The sequence below is a fragment of the Vitis riparia genome, chromosome 19, assembly GCF_004353265.1.
Source record: "Vitis riparia cultivar Riparia Gloire de Montpellier isolate 1030 chromosome 19, EGFV_Vit.rip_1.0, whole genome shotgun sequence".
In the NCBI taxonomy this organism is placed as follows: Eukaryota; Viridiplantae; Streptophyta; class Magnoliopsida; order Vitales; family Vitaceae; genus Vitis; species Vitis riparia.
In genome coordinates, this window is record NC_048449.1 from 1698117 (window position 1) to 1715186 (window position 17070).

The 17070-nt window shown below is 32.7% G+C and overlaps 3 protein-coding genes across 5 annotated transcripts; 1 reads left to right on the plus strand and 2 right to left on the minus strand.

The window, feature by feature from the left end:
* Positions 1–557: 557 nt before the first annotated feature.
* On the minus strand, positions 558–8194 carry LOC117908077 (alpha-1,3/1,6-mannosyltransferase ALG2). Of its 3 annotated transcripts, none has more exons than XM_034821737.1 (9): positions 8083–8194; positions 7596–7682; positions 4742–4858; positions 2852–3045; positions 2657–2762; positions 2386–2533; positions 2097–2236; positions 1128–1294; positions 558–1042 (listed from the first exon to the last, which is right to left on the minus strand). In XM_034821737.1, exons 2-9 carry the CDS (start codon positions 7654–7656, stop codon positions 749–751), a joined length of 1227 nt encoding a protein of 408 aa, XP_034677628.1. In that variant the 5' UTR covers positions 7657–7682; positions 8083–8194; the 3' UTR covers positions 558–748. The 3 variants fall into 3 exon arrangements, with proteins under 3 accessions (XP_034677628.1, XP_034677627.1, XP_034677626.1); XM_034821736.1 differs by having other exon boundaries at positions 7596–7714; XM_034821735.1 differs by having other exon boundaries at positions 7596–7754.
* A 1958-nt stretch (positions 8195–10152) lies between these two features.
* Positions 10153–10746, plus strand: LOC117909314. Its single transcript, XM_034823306.1, has 2 exons — positions 10153–10277; positions 10371–10746. Exons 1-2 carry the CDS (start codon positions 10208–10210, stop codon positions 10475–10477), a joined length of 177 nt encoding a protein of 58 aa, XP_034679197.1. The 5' UTR covers positions 10153–10207; the 3' UTR covers positions 10478–10746.
* A 5558-nt stretch (positions 10747–16304) lies between these two features.
* On the minus strand, positions 16305–17000 carry LOC117909044 (protein DOG1-like 4). The gene has a single exon (XM_034822946.1). The coding sequence runs from the start codon at positions 16998–17000 to the stop codon at positions 16305–16307; it is 696 nt and encodes a 231-aa protein (XP_034678837.1).
* Between the last annotated feature and the right edge of the window lie 70 nt (positions 17001–17070).

The following is a 17070-nucleotide window of genomic DNA, read 5'->3' on the forward strand; positions in this document are numbered from 1 at the left end:
TAATGAATGTGACTTTAATTTTAAAAGCTCATGTAATTTTTTATTTTCTACTTAAAAAATAAATTTAAAATAAAACTATTTATATATAATTTTTTTTTATTTAAACGTCTCATATTTGAAGTGTCATGAGCAAATCCCGAAATATTACTTTTTTTTTTAAAGTTCATAATTAATCTTATTTATTTATGAAGATTAAAAAAATAAAAATACAAATACAAAATATAGCAAACAAAAAGTTGAAAAAATATTAGTTTAATTCATTAAACTCATTTCACCTTTTTTAAGTGTTATGTATAAAAATTAAATAATTTTAAAATATATAAATTTTTATCTAATTTTGTTATAATTATTTTTAAATAATATTTAATTACATAAAATAAGACTATACTTTTTGTATAAGAATTATCACTTTTTATAAAATCTTCTATTTTTAAAACCAAAAAAAAAAAAAAAAGTAAAACAAGAAGTGTATCTAAAACTAAAAGAAACCTAAGACTACCATTTTCTACATTATCCAAACAATAAAAAAATTCATAAATTAAAATTAAAAAAAAAAAAAAAAAAAAAAAAACATCTTAATATATATTTTTTCTTGAGAATCAAACATAGCCTTTACGAAGGGTAATGAATCCCTCATCTCTAGCAGCAGGGGAAAAACACAGAGGATAAGTTAGTGGAAGGGAATTGCTGTTTCAGAAAATCTAGTGTGAAGGCCAGCTGATCATATCTTACAGCCAGTGCTACCATGCTACTCCCTCTTCTTCTCAGTAACATCTATAACATACCGGTTTAACCTCTGGCCGAATATCCTGGTAGAGAATGATTCACTGACATGCTTCCGCGCTTCTCCACCCATGCTCACAGCCATCTGGGGATCGCAAATCAGTCTAGCCATGGCCAAAGAGAACTCTCGTGGCATGGGGTTGCAGAGGAAACCCGTCACCCCATCTTTGATCGTCTCGACTGGCCCCCCACTGTTGCACCCAATGACTGGTTTGTGGGCTGCCATTGCCTCCAAAGGAACAATGCCGAAGTGCTCATCCTGCATGAGTCCAAGAATAATCTTTAGATCATTTTTGTTTCTCAGATCAGATCAAGTGAGGAGCAGAGGTCAGATTGTACGGCACCTTTGGTGTGTAAAGGACGCATAGGCATTGGGAGAGAAGCTCGTTTCTTTCAGTTGTTGAGCAGGATGTGATGAATTTAACCTGATCAGACACCCCTTCCCTGTCTGCTAAGTTCTCAAGTTCTTCTAAGTACTCAACATTCTCTCTCAGCCGTTTGTCATAGCCACCTGAAACAAAAGAGATGCATGAATGTTGCTTCTAGTGTGTAAAAGCCAAAGAACCTAAATATATCTCTGAAGCAAACAGTAAGTAGAAATGCAAAATGGCTGAGTATCATAAGAGTCTGTTTGGAAGCTGTTATCAAAGATAGTTTCATGCTCATTAGAACAAAAAAAAAGTTTTGTAATAAGAAACAACAAAAAATATGAAAATATTTTAAGAACTTTTGTATTTTTCAAAAAAATTACAATACTATTTTTCATATTTGAGTTTCCAAACAAAATTTTGTTCTTGAAAATAATATAGATTAGCTCTCAAAATTTGGTTTTTGAGAACTATTTTTTTAGATCTATCTTCAAAATGGTTTTTTAAGAACTATTTTAAAAAATGTTGCCAAACAAACCCTAAATGTCCTAGTTCTACAACTGGGGCAAAAATCACTCTCAACCACATGCCCATCAAGAAAAAGAAACAAACTGCACCTGCATTAGTACCATCCTTGGCTTATATTTCAGATAAATATCACAGGAAATATAATCATGCAAGTAATTGAAGAAAACCATTGTGTTGTGAAATTGAGAGATGAATATATATTCAAAACATCGTCTGTTCTCCAATTGGTTCTCTGATCAAATTAGACCTGTATCACCTTTATCTGTACCATGACATATCCACTCAAACTAGTCTGGCCAAATGAAGGAAAAAATATCTATTCTTCCCCTCTCCAGCAAACAAAAAATAAAATAAAATGAAACAAATATTACAGGTCTGTCTACAATCGGGACTTAAGAAGGACATAGGAAGACTTGCCTGCAATAGTTAATGATGCATCAGAAAAATTCTGACCTCCAAGAGCATCCTCGTCAAGAGAGCGAAGCATAGCAAAAGCTGAAATTGCTAAATCTATGTTTTTTTTCCTTTCAAAGCGATTGATGGAGAGAAAATTCAACCTATACAAAATTTGCATATTAAGGTTAAACTCTGAAGTTTTAGGCGTTGGGGGGGAATGTAGATAAAAATAAAATAAAATTGCACAAGACATTCTAGAACCATGCCTAGAACTAGAAGATACGAAGAGATATACAAGCATGTTCGTTACTTAAAAGCATGGGGTTTATCAAATTGATCCACATTGACTGCTGGGTAGAGAACGGCTGGACGAATTCCTCGTGCATCAAGACGCTTGAATGTATTCGCAAAAGTTGATGCAGTAAACTTGCTGTTCACAAGGATCAAATCTGCCATTCCTGCATTTCCCGAAAGTAATTTGTAATTTCATAACTTGCAGTTCACAACATAGCAAAGGAATGTGAAAAAGCTACAGAAAACATTTCATGTGAAGAACATAACACCAGGATTTGGAGTCACACCAGTTGTTGTTTCTTCTACAAAGTCTATTGGTTTCCTATATATCCTCCTAAGGACAGTTGTGTGTTGAGCCAGCAACAAATCCGGAAAATGACAATAGAACACAACCTGTATTAAAAGAAATGCACTACGTGGTTGAATAACCCCAGTACAGGAAAAGTCTAAAATAACAATTCATATAAGGAAAGTAGAATTACCTTTGTTTTCTTCTTAAGTTTTAGCAAAGGAATGACAACAGAGACCTGATCTGCTACTATAACATCAAATGATGACCACATCAACAGCACACACAGAGCAACAAAAATGCAGCGCAGATATGCACACACAGCATGGAGTCGGTAGAAAATATGCCGGGGTAGGAAAGCACCATATACTGTGACTGGAAAGGTACCTGTACCATACCTACTGATGTTAAAATGGAATACCATGCAATATCTTTCAAAATACTAGATGTAGATTACCATTACAAAGAGCAAAAGCAGCATGTAAAAATTGTTACCAAGGTTCATTTGTCTCATAGACATTTTTTGATAGGTACATTTGTGTCATAGACATGAAGAAGCCATTGCACCAAGGTGGGTTCTTATGTTTTCATTTACGTCATATAGTAGATCTTTTTCATGTGACACAAAGACAATGAGTTTACTAGCACAGAAGAATCAATTGATTTGATTGAGCTGAAGACACTAAAAGGATAAGAGGAAGATCAAACAGGATGTGGGTCAAGGAGGGAGGAAAGACATGATTGACAATGATCTAAAGAGGAATACGACTTTAGATAGAAATGAATGGTGAAAGGGATTTATCAAATTGGATGTGGGTCAAGGAGGGAGGAAAGACATGATTGACAATGATCTAAAGAGGAATACGACTTTAGATAGAAATGAATGGTGAAAGGGATTTATCAAATTGACCTCAAGCAATTGGGACTAAGGCTTTTCTAAGTTCATTAAGGAGAGTCGTTTCCTTTTTCCTCTTTTATTTTTTTGTTGTTTTTACAAGGGAATACAAATAGAAGATATTGCAACATGTTAAGACTAAAATAGTAATACCATTATACGAGTTACTGTCCTCAAAAAATTCTATTAAACATTAGGACACATAAGGTGCAATGAATTTCATACATAAACCAAAATTTATCACCTATATGTATCTTCTCCTTTTTTTCGTTTTTCTTTTTTTTTTTTTTTTTTTTTTCTGTTTTTTGATAGGCAATAAGAAACTTAAGATACATGGTGCAATGACACATAAATACAATTACATTCTGAATGTTTCTAACAGTATTTAAGAAAGATTAACGGTACTTCTTCTGAAAAAGAATTGAACAGTCTATTATTGTTTAAAGGTATTTTGAGGTTAAAAGAGAGAATTAAAAACTTTCTTTTCCTTCTTTTTTCTATCCTCGTAGAAGTATCCTCTCTTTCTAGCACTTTGAATTAACATTTGCACTTTCTCCTCTTTGCAAAAAATTGGGATGTCTTCCCCACCAATCTCCACTCCAGTTTTTTTTCTTTTCAATTTGTTTCTATGCACAGGACAGATTTAATTTTTTTTTAAAAAAGAAAAAAGAAAAAAAAAAGACTTAAAGAGTCATTGTAGTCTCTATATCCTGTAGTCCATACAAGCATGTAGTTATCTTCACACCATAACATGCTCAATGGTTTTTCTCTTTTCCATTTTTCGCTTCTACATTACTTTGCAACCTGTTAGAACTTTTGGTCCATTACAAACAATATTAGACTTAATAAAACTAGAAGAATAATTAAAATTTTACAAAATTTATTTCATGTATGATGAATTAATGCAAGCTGATGTCATACACTGTAAATATAACTTTTTATAAGTCCTATATTGGTAGATGCATGTCTTTGCCTATTTGATCTTTTGCATCTTTCATGTAATTGGTTATTTTTTGTTTAATAAAGTTCACTGTAGGATAAAGGAATTTATCTGCTGTAATCTTGTTCAGAAGCATTCGCATCAGCTTTAAAACTGATTATGGCCAACTTGAGAATATTGTCTCCTATTTTCACTAATTTACAGACTCACAACAACAGATAAAAGCCCAAAAAAAGGTTGATTCTCACCTGAAAGAGTTTCCTCAAAACATCGTTTCTTGTCATGGTGTGCTGTAAATATATGAACCTTATGTCCATGGGATGCAAGCTCCACAGCCGCATCAACAATTAATCTTTCAGCCCCACCTATGCATCACATAAAGTTAGCAACAGAATAAATAGAAACTTAACAGGTAACAAAAATAGGATTTGATAGAGATCAGGACATCTTCACACACATAAAAATGAGGGTTCAATAATTAATAACTGATGAATGCCATACAGGATTTCATACCATATTATTCTATTGTCTTTTCCCTTCCCACAACCCCACTAACCAACCATGTCAGACACAGAATTCTTGTGTCTGACATGCCTGTGTCTGTTGACCATAGACATCAATAGTCTAGATCCTTTGAGAGCTGAGCATGATTTATTCCATGAAATTGGCAAATGCGGTGGTTTACAATGATGTTGGAAGTGGTGATGAAGAGATTTGGCCATCGGTATCAGCAGCTGCCCTAGCCACAACAATAGTGTTGTTGTTTGAGAAGGTGCTATAGATACCTTTCTTTTTAATTCCCCAATCCATGAAAACACTGTGTCTGCATTCTCCATGCTTTAGGTTCTTGGTTCCAAAAAGAGTTCTATTTTATTTATCTCTATTAATTTGGCTCTTGTTTTATCCCCCAGAAAATGTAAACAACAGGGACTATTTGATATATTTATTTGATATTAACTTTTGGTTAGGAAGCAAAATACATATCAAAAGGCTCAATTAAGTGAGCAAGGAACTGTGAGGTTCTACACTTGTATGCTTTATAATATGTTTGCTTTGAACCTTATTATTCATCAAAGATGCGCCTTTTATATCATTAACATCTTTAGTTAATACTATAGTTGGTGATAATATAAAAAGGTTCATACCATATCATCCTATGGTTTTTTCCCTTCCCACAACCCCCCCACTAACTAACCACATCAAAACAAACACTTTTTATTTTTCTTTTTGTTAATTAAAAATTCATAAAACCAAAAAACTCCCAAATGAATTCAAATAAACAAGTATAATGTTAATATTGGTCTGTTGGCTAAGACAATCAAATTAAAAATAGATCCAATTTTTGTAAAACCATGGTCTTAAATATCTCTCAACTGCCCAATATTGGTCTGGTCATATCTATATTAATATCTTCATATTTTCTTAATCTCAGTATGGTGGTTGATAATGATTGTAGAGTGCATATGGTGAAATCATTTTATCCATATTTTCTTAATCTCAGTATGGTGGTTGATAATGATCGTAGAGTGCATGTGGTGAAATCATTTTATCCATATGCAACAACTCACAAACCCCTAGGGACTATTTCTTAAAGCAAGTCTCAAAAGGAAAATGCTCTGAGGGGTGACCTAGATGATCACTTCTCAAAATAAGAGGCACTAATGAAGGAAAACGTCACATTTTTAGTCTCTTGTGTTTGAGACTTGTATCTCATGCATTAACTAAAAATAAGGAAGAGAAAGGAAAAGAACTCATAGATGGTCCAAGGAACACTCATTGCAATATGAGTGTAATGCATCTATATTATATAAATTTATATTATGTTACGTTATATATACATACACACTTCAAAACTTATGACTATGTCATCATATCCATCAGGCAAGCATGAAACATCATGGGCTTAAAGTCATATTTGTCTCTTCTTTTAATTTTTGATATCCGTTGGTGGATCCAAAATTCAAGCCAGAGATACACCAAATAGGTTAATCCAACTCCTGCATATTCTGAAAGGGAATCAAACCCTTCTTTCCCACATGCCCAAGCCAATTAGGCTATAATCATTCGACAAACAGGAGAAAAATATTGCACACAAAGCACTTTAATATGCACCCATATATTGATGGGGAAAACCTTTTAAAGTTTATTCAAGGAAGAAAGGGAAGACCTAAGTAAACTTTGAGTAGGATTAATATTAATTAGAATTGAATTGAGATTGGTATTTGTTGGAGTCTAATTAGGATTAACTAGTTGAGTTATAATATAATTAGAATTTGAGTCATGATAGGTTATTAGAGTCCTAGTAGACTTTGGATGTTAATTAGAATTAGAATCATAATAGGTTATATTAGAGTCCTAGTAGACTTTGGATTTCTTAGAGAAGTCTATAAATAGGCTAATCAATGTAAATCGGAATGAATTGACGAATAATATTATATTTTCTTTCATTGCAAGGTTGCAACCCTCAATGGTGAGATTCCATTGATTTTCTTCTAGGTGAGACTCCTGGAAGGCCTTAATGAGACTCTAAGGTTTTTCATCTTTTCTTCGTTGTTTCTTCTTTCTCTCTATTTCTTATCTTATAATTTTCTCTACCATAAAATTAATTCCTTGTTCCTCTCCTTACACCCAAAAAAATAAAACCCTAGTCCACCTACCCTTGAGTGTAAGCAACCATCCTAGGGTTGTCCTACATCATATATGCTTGCATCAAATTCTCAGCCCAATTATTCCAGTTCCATTGCTTCCTTGTTTTAAACACCAAAGGACTTGAAATTAATTCCCAATTTTCTAAAGCCTAAATCCACAATGCCATTCGAAAGTTTGAAAAAAAAAAGAAATGCATCTAAATCAAATTTTATGCGGTCTACTAAATTTTGAATAAATAGAAAGACTTAATAATGTTTTGATTGGATTATGAGAAATTGAATGAAAAGAAAACAGCTTAAACTCAACAATGCCATAGAAAACAAAAACCTAAAATACAAAATTTTACTTTCATGTTTTCTTAGCAACCAAACAGCAGCAAATTCAAAACCAACCCATCAATTCATTCACCAATACAAAAAAAAAAAAAAATGGTTTTTCCAACATTGTCATTACCTATTCCAAGATCAGGATGAATTATGGCAATATTCAGCCTTGAACTTCCTTTTTTCTCCATTGTCCGGTGCCTCACAGATTTCTTCCCTGTAAACAAGGGTTCTTCTAGATTGAAAACACTGAAAGCAAAACCAAATGTCTTCTATAGCAAATTGTTGCCTGTTTTTAGAAACAAAAAACATGTTTGGTAATCAAAAAACGCAAATTTAAAACAAAACAAAACAAAAAAAATATATGCAAAGCCATGTTTTTCACCAATCAGCACCAATTTCATCTGTTAACATCCAAAGATCATCAATTCCGAAAACCGAACCACTTGTAGAATCCGATCGAAGAGACCATTCAAAATAACTGAAATATCTCCAAAACAAATTGATTCCGAAAACCAAATCCACAACCAAAAAAAATCTAGAGAACCTAGGTCTTCTTTTTTAATTTTTTTTTTTTTTTTTAAAAAAGGTGGACAATAAAATCATAAAAATTTCACCTATTGAAGATCGTCGGCTATGTTGGTCGCGATTTCCCTCTTTTGCTGTCTCTTCGATTCCTTACTCGGCTCCTTCCCACCGGAGACTTGGGTCCTCAGTTTAGCTGTGAGAGAATATGAAAAAATTCTAATGAATTCATTCGTTGAATTCTTAGTAATCAAATAGTGAAACCAAATTTTATGATAATAAAATTATTTTTTAATCAGATTAAAAAAATAAACATCATCTCGTTCATTGGACATAATATTTATTAATTTTAATTTAAATATATTGTTTATTTATTTTACACTAAATTTATATATATAAAAAAAAATTGTGTTAATTATTTTATATATGTTTAAATACTTTTGCCTTTTATATAAGAGCTTTTTAATAAAAATAAGAATAAAAACAAATTAATTTGAATAAGAAATTTATGGATTAAAAAAAATATTTGAAAAAAAAAATGAAGAAAAATTTCAAAGCATTGTCCAAAAAAAACCCGTTGGAAGAGTTGAAGTGAAAATTTTGAAAAGAATATAAAATGACAAAAAAAAAATTAAAAGAATAAAATTTATAAGGAATGAGAAATTTTAAAAGTTTTCAAACTTTTAATAAACATTAATTATATTAATAGTGTGGTTTTGAAGATAATGAAATTTATAACTTTAAAACGCTTTTGAAATAAATAAATAAAAAGTGAAGAGTGAATAAAAAATTAATGATTGGTTTTCATACAATTTCTTTTTAAAATAAATAAATAAATATATTAAATTTTAAAAATTCTTATGAAAAAATTTATTGACTAATTTTATGTTGTTCAAAATTATTTTTAAAAATTACATTTTAATTTGTTTTTAAAAACCATTATATATTTTGTAAAATTTATTATTATTTTTTGTTTGTAAAGAATAAAGATAGAAAATAGAATCCATTAAATTAAATAATTATATATATATAATATCAAATTATTCAATCAATCGAAAAAATATAAAGGAAAAATAAGTTTTGTTCTAAAAATATTTTTAAAAAAATCCAAAGAATTAAAATCTCAATTAAAAATTTTCATCATTTTGATAAATTTCATATCAAAATCTTAATATTCTTAAAATAATGTTATGGTTTTCTTAATAAAACTTAAATTTGTTTAAATAAATAATATAAACAAGTGATGAAATTTTTTATTTAATTAAATATAAAAGTTTAAAAGATTTAAATATCTCAAAATGAATGAAAATCGCTATTACAATTATAAAAAGTAAAAAGTTTCACATAATTTAAAAAAATAATTTATTTATTTTATTAAAGAAATGAAAGATAGATTAAGATAAGAATAAAATAATAATAATAAATATAAGTATTAAATGTATTTTACTTTGTTAAATCATATTTCGATGCCCAAAATTGTTATTGAGCCAAAAAAAAAAAAACTTTATTTGGGGAAGAGTTATAAACAAATCCTCAAAATCAATAGTTGAGACTGATAGGATGAAGGATGGAGTAGTTATACCAGAAGTACACCAGATGACTATGCCGAATATAAATGCCCAGTTTAAGAGACTTCCCACAAATATTAATATTTTCTTTTATAGTTTATTAAGAGCGATTTTATGATTGAATATAAATATAAAAAAATAAAATGATTAAATTCTCATTTATGTTGATTATGAGTATGAAAAACATTAATTTTTAAATTATCTTGTAGGTTTGTGATGATAATTTTAGGAATGATTTTCATTAGGTGAAGTGATTAAAACTCCAATTAAATAAATAAAAAAATTCTATTTAAATTGATTATTAATATTTAAAAGATTAAATTTTGAATTACTTTTTAGGTTTGTGATGATAATTTTAAGAATAACTTTATTCAAGTAATTAAAATTCCATCTAAATGAAATGATTGAATTCTTATTTAAATTAATTATCAGTATTAATAAAATAATAAGGGTATTTTTGAAAATAAAAAAGCGAAAAACAGCTCGTTTATAGAAATTTCTTATTGTTCCAAATGCGGGCTCGATCGGTTCGACCCGATCGGGAGTCCAAATGCTCGGGTCGAGCGAACCGCGGCATTACCATCTTATAAAAGCTTCAATCCAACAGAGTATGTAGCCCACAGAGGCTGACGCCAGCGACGCCGGGGATATGATAGGAGAAGAAGGCGGCCCGGCGGGCCCAAAGGTCCTTCGTATGCTTTACTTCGTCGGCGCCGGATGTCTGTACTTCTTGTTTCTGTTCCTCTTTCAATTACTGTAGCATTGAATTTTTAGCTTCAAATTTTAACCGTTATCCTACATGGATCTACCAGTCATCTGCACTGCGGCGATCAACAAGTGGCGAGATCTCCAGCGAAAATCAGCTCAGCAGCATGCCGATCAGTTGCCGGAAAAGCCTGCCAATAATCTCAGGTCCTAGGGTTCATATATACTATTCTAGTAACAGAATATTCTCATGTCTTATTTTGATTTTGTTTTGCATAGACTCTGATTATAGATTTTGAAATTGAAGTTTTTTGGTCGGTTTCATCGTAGAATTTGGACAAATTTGATCCATTTTCAAGTAAATTGAGAGCATTTGCTGATAAAAGCTCATTAGTATGTGCATTTTGTGTGAGAAATTGGGTCATTTTGGTGTTTTGTTGATCGAGTGAATCTATTCTCAATAATTATTAACTTTTTAATTGATTTCCGCGTCCGTCAGCTGCAAAAGGTATACACTTCATGAATTAACCAATGCATACCGAAAAAAAGAAAAAAAGAAAAAAAAGAAAAGAAAAAAAAAAAAGGAGTTGCCAAATGGAATTAGAGAACTCCAAGACTCAGGTTGCATATACACTTTATGAACTGTTGATTTTTCACTGTTTTTCTTTAAAAGCAAATTTTTTTTCTAGTTCCAATCGATCAGGAGTTGAACTTAGAACCTCCCAGCTAGGTCTCAAAGGCAAGTTATAGGGAATTCAAAATTTATTAAAGTTTTCTAATCTTTTTCATATTACTTTCCTTCCCCTTTTTCCTCACAACCAAACAAAAATATTCCTTCCCTCTGTGATGCTGGAGATCCTAAACAAAACCCAAATAATTTCCTTTTACCAGGAATTATCTTGTAGTCTCAACTACGAATTTCCCGAGTTATTAGGGGATTGTTACACTGGTTCACTTTTGGATATAGAAGTATGATAACTAGCCATGGTTTCCTTAATCCTCTGGATTGGGTTCATCTAGGAACTCAACTCAGAGATGAATGTAGCTGAACCAAACATTTTCCCAGCCCCTGTTACATCAACATTGATGCTTTTCATGGAACAGATCCTGATTCTAGAGATGTTTTTATGAAGGCACCAACAATAGGAAACAAAGATTCTAAGAATTCCTGCCTTTATTATTCTTTCAGTTAGTCATATAGTATCTGTATAATGATTTTAAGGCAGTAGACTGCTCAACACAGTTGGTCAAGACAAGTGCATCAACATTACAATACTTTACTTAGAAAAGCAAAGAGCCATCAGTTAACCTTACAATTGGTCTTTATGTAAATGCATTTCTCAAATAACAGAATCAGCTTGAACAGAATGTGATAGTGAACAATGTTGTATGGACTCACCTAAATTCTGAAACCTTCTGAATATGAAGTTCTTTTAATGTATTGTATGTTTATAATGATCAGAATTTTTCATGTGAATGATAACATCATTATATCTCATAAGCCCAGAAATGTGGAATAAAAAACAATTCTGTAAAGTTTTATATGCTGTACCATCTCATTTCCATTTAATTTTATCAGAATGTTGTCACCCACAATATGAGCACACCTTAGATCGTCATTGTTGTCATCATCATCATCATCTCTCTCTTTGTTCCTTGATTCATTACTGTCCCTATTTATACCTTGTAGTGACATTTATGTTAAAGTTCTTAGGGAATGGGAAAAGGTTGAAGGTTTGGTGTTGACAAATTGTGAAGTGGGAAGTGTCACACCCATAAAACCCCCTTTTTTTATATGAATGTGTGGCACTAAGTCTCTACTTGGCCAACCGTTAATCTTACTCAGTAGGCAACAATGGAGAAGAATAACACACCAGCAAATTATGAGAAGGTTATCCCAGCTTGTATTTCTAACTTGTATACAAGATACAAAATTGTTCAAGTGCTCCAGCACTTGGCTTCCTATAGAGAACATCTACATGGAGAGGCTTAAATATTACATGCATCAGCACATTTGAATTCAAAATGAGTCACTTTGGGAAGTTGGGGTAGTTATGCAACCCCCATAACTGCCCAACTGCTAAACTACCAAACCTTAGCCTGGCGTCAAGTTCCAAGCTATGTTGTGTTGTGAGCCCTATGTTTGAGTTGATTGGCTGCTAACAATGGTGCCTCTTCCCAAACAAGTGCCATGAAACGGCCCTTGCATCTGCATGCCAAACAACCCCTTAGGCTGTTGGCAACCCAAGTGACATGTCTAGTTACTAGCATATGAGCCCACGTCTAAGATCCTGTCTTTGTCCCATAGGCCTTGCAATTTCCCAGCACATGGTCATGTCTTGCCTCCGCCCCTACATTGCTTCAGCCGTGCCTTGCTTGCCACGACCCATATCTTGCTTCAGCTCATGCCTTTGCCTTAGCCCATGCTGACATCATCACATTTGTCTGTGTCCAAGATCTGGAAATGTGACCAAGTCTTCTGGGTTTGCTTGCCCGATTCAAGTGGGCATGGAAAGTAGAAAAATTAGAATGACCTCATCTAAGTTGTTCTATATCCTTGCTTTTGAGGATTTTGTTTTTAGGGACATTAACAATCTATTGATATATTGGATATTTGTCTGTTTCCAACTGTGATGCCTATGTGAATATCAATGATTAAATAGAGAGAGTTGAGTTGGTTCAAGAGCCTTGTGATAAAATACTGCATCGTAGACAAGTCGATTCATCATTTAGGTGATCCATCTCTTATATAAGCATGAAGGGGATTGCTTAAAGAAAATCCCTCTCCCTATGTGAAGGGCCTGTGATTCAACCTCATTGGATCAAACTTTGATCATCTCTCCCAGTGTGAGGGGCTCGTGACTCGATTTTATTGGATCAAGCTTTGATATCCTTTTATTTGAAAATCAATTGGTAGTCCATAAAGATAGAACAAATCTTTCGAGGTTAAGAATGGCTTTATTGTAACCCCAATCAAGGGTTATTTGGGAGCACTAGGTGATAGCAGCTGTTTTTGTGCCAAGTGAAATTCTAGCTATTACTGTGGGAGCATTACATCCAAAGAAAAAGAAGATATCATCGAGAAATTTGCCTATGGAATATACAGATTTGGGTGGCCCCCCCAAAATAGATGTTTTTTGGGTGGGTTGGCCTTCATATAGACAAGTAATGAAGGGGAAAAAAACGAAGGAAAGAAAAAAAAATGGAAGTAAAAATTAAAAGAAAATAAAAATAAAGATTTGAGTTTTTTTCTTTAACTCGTTTGTGTTTTTGTTTTTATAATTATTATTTTTTAAAATAATTCTAAAAACATATGAATAAAAAAAAATCTAGTTATTATTCTATAATTAACAAATATATATTTTTGGGTTAATTGGTTAAAGGGGTCAAAATAACCCTCATATTTGCAAATATAATCCACCAGTCAAAAAGCAAAAAAATTGACCCGGTTGAGACAAAAATGTCCTTCTTCTTTTATCTCTTCAACACATACAATTTCTCCTCTTCTCCTTCATTTATAAAACGACTCCTCATATTTTTCAAAAAAATTCTCCCATCATCTTCTTTTACTTCATTATTTTTCTTTGGTGCATAAAACAGAAAGGTCATCTCCTCTTCTACTTCATTTACAGAACAAGTCCTCATCTTTCATCATCTTCTTCTATTTTATTATCTTCCTTTGATGCATAAAGCGAAAATCTCATATTTCCTTCAAAAACCTTAGAAATCATCTATTTCATTTCAAATCCTTGGAAAAATTGTTATTCTATTTTTTTCAAGTTATCTCATATTATATCTTCAAGTACAAAGGAAACAATGAGCTTATTGAAGAGTGATAGGAGAAAAAGATTTTAAAAAGTGGCGAAAAAGCAAAATGCCAATTGCTAACAGAAGAAAAAAGTGAAGCAGAAGAAAGTGAAGCAAAGAAAAACGAAGCTACTGAGCAAAAATCCCAACTACTGTAAAACAGTGACTGTGAACTTAATTGTGGTTAAGTTTTTTATTAATGGAACTCAACTACTATTAAGTTCAAGTGAAAATTCGGACTGTGAATTTAACTGTGGTTAAATTCTTTGTTAATGAAACTCAACTATTGTTAAGTTCAGGTGAAATATCTTACTGTGAACTTAACTATGGTTAAGTTCTTTGTTAATGCACTCAACTATTGTTAAGTTTAGGTGAAAATTCTGACTGTGAACTTAACCGTGGTTAAGTTTTTTGTTAATGCAACTCAACTACTGTTAAGTTCAAGTAAAAATTCTTTGAACAAACTTTTCACTTGTTTAGAACTAACAACAGAGTCTCTATTTTTTTTTACCTATAATGTTGAAGTGAGATTTTGAATTTTCAAGAAACATAAAGTAATAAAATGATAATATAAAAAAGAGATTGTTGGTTGTTTACATTTTTTTTTTCATATTTTCATGATCAAGAATGAAGAATAGATGAAACAATGGTAAGAAGTTAAACTTGATCTCCACAGGAAAAGAGAGAGAAGAGCAACCAATGATCGAATAAAAAAATTAGAACCTAATCTATTATAAAACAAAGGAAAATGGAAAGTTGTCTTGGAGGGAAAAATGAGGGGGAAAGGGAAATGAGAAGTTGTATCTGTTGAAGAGAAAAAATAAGAAGGGGTTTTTTTGTCTCAATGGGGTCAATTTTTTTTTATTTTTGATTCGTGGGTTATATTTGCAAATATGGGGTTGTTTTGACCTCTTTAACCAATTAACCCTATATTTTTTAGAATATAATTAAAAAGAAATTATGTATATACGTGTCGTATGTACAAGTTTCATGCAACATGCATGGTGCCATTTGTTTCCAACCCAAACTACGTGTCCTAATAGAAGGTGACAGCCACACCAACGCCCCACCGTTACCACATACGGATAGGGACAACATGTTAGGTGGGAGATACGAGTTTTGAAGGAGGGAGAAGCCAGTAACTCTAGTGACCCTGAAAAGCCAAGATCAGGTGATGAGTCCATGTGAGAGAAGATGAGAAGAAACGTGGTGGCTTCAGAGCCTGCATGGAGCGTTCACCTGGGCGCCTCTGCATTTCCAAGCCCCGTGTATTTGTTTTGTACTGAATCAAGGTATAATTTTAATAGTAACAAATAATAGGATTAAGGTATAAAATAACAAATTTACTATTAAAAATAATAAAATAAAATAATGATATATATATTTATTTATTTATTTTATCTAAAAGTGAAGCTAAAATCATAACCTTCAAAAGCTAATCTGAGGTATTGTGAAGTTTTTTTTTTTTTTTTTTATGCATTATTATTTTGTGACTAATAATTTTTGAAACATGCTTCTTTGAAAGTATTGAAAGGGAATTTTGTTTTACAAAACATTATAAAGTTATATTTGAAAAATATTTTTAAAAACTGATTTCTGATCATAATTTCAAAACATGTTTCTAAATAGGTATTCTATAGCTAACTTAGAAAATTGTTGGTAGACTTCAAATAAAAAAATAATTTTTGAAAATATATTGAAATGACCCACCTGTAGGTATTATTAGTTGTAAGTATTATTTGTTTTAGGCTTAAAATTATCTATATGATTAAGAGAAATTCATATAATTTTTTTTTTCTATTCAATATGAGATATCATAATAATTCATGTACGATTATCAAACCAAATAAATAGACATTCTTTTTAGATCAAATAAATTTTCATATTATAGTGAAATATTAATTTTAATATCATTTGTAATCATGACTTGTTATCTTTGAGGTATATTATATGTTTTCATGTAGATATTGTCGGCTCTAAGTTTAAGGGGTTTTTATGGATTTAAAAATATTTATATAATTAAAAGAAAGTTATAAGTTAAAAACATTTTTTTTTATCCTTATATCTAATATCATAATTAAATTAATTTTTTTTAAAATGGAAAAAAAAAAAACTAATCTCTTCCAAACTCTCTTCACCGAACTGTTTGATCCGCACAAGATTTTGAAGATCCACAAACCCAAAAAAAAAAAAAAAAAAGACCTATATTTACAGAAACATTCAAAGAACTCCAACTATAATCCTCGAAACCCTCTCAAATTCTCACGAACGCGATCATGGCACAACCCCATCCCACGGACCCAGAGCTGCAACTCCATAACCGCAACCAGAAACTCCACAGCCTGCTGCGGATTCAGTATCTCCACCACGCTGCAAATAGTCCGGAACCGAAGATTCTCCGCCCTCTCCACCACATTCCTCAGACGCTCCACGTTCTCCTCGGGGTCAAAAACCGCCCCCACCAGCCCACTGACCGAGTTGAAACACTCACTGAGCTCCGCCGTGATCTCGTTCTCCTCCCCCACCGTCTGGCACTGCAGCTCGCTCACCCGCTGCAGCTGCGCCGGCGAGAGGTCGCCGAGGTCACCGTTGTGAGCCCCGCGGAGGATGTCGACGATTTGGGTCTCGAAGAGGATGCTGGAATGGGTGTAGATGAGGTGGAAGGCGATGGTGGGGCGCCACCCGGCGACCCAGTGGAGGGAGCGCTCCAGGGAGGAGGACCAGGGGGCCGCGAACAGCGAAACGACGTCATGGCGGGCGGTGTAGGACATGGCTCGGTAGTACTGGGAGTAGTGGGTCCGCACCTTGTGGACGAGGTCGAGGAGGGCTCGGTCGCCGTCCGGGGCGGTGGCCATGGGTGCCAGCCTGAGTTGCTGGAGGAGGTCGTGGAGGTGGTCGAACCAGGCCTCATTGAAGCTCTCGAAAGACATTTTTTATTTTATTTTCTTTTCTTTTATTTATATATTTATTTATTTTCCGCATGCACCCCCATGGAGGAGA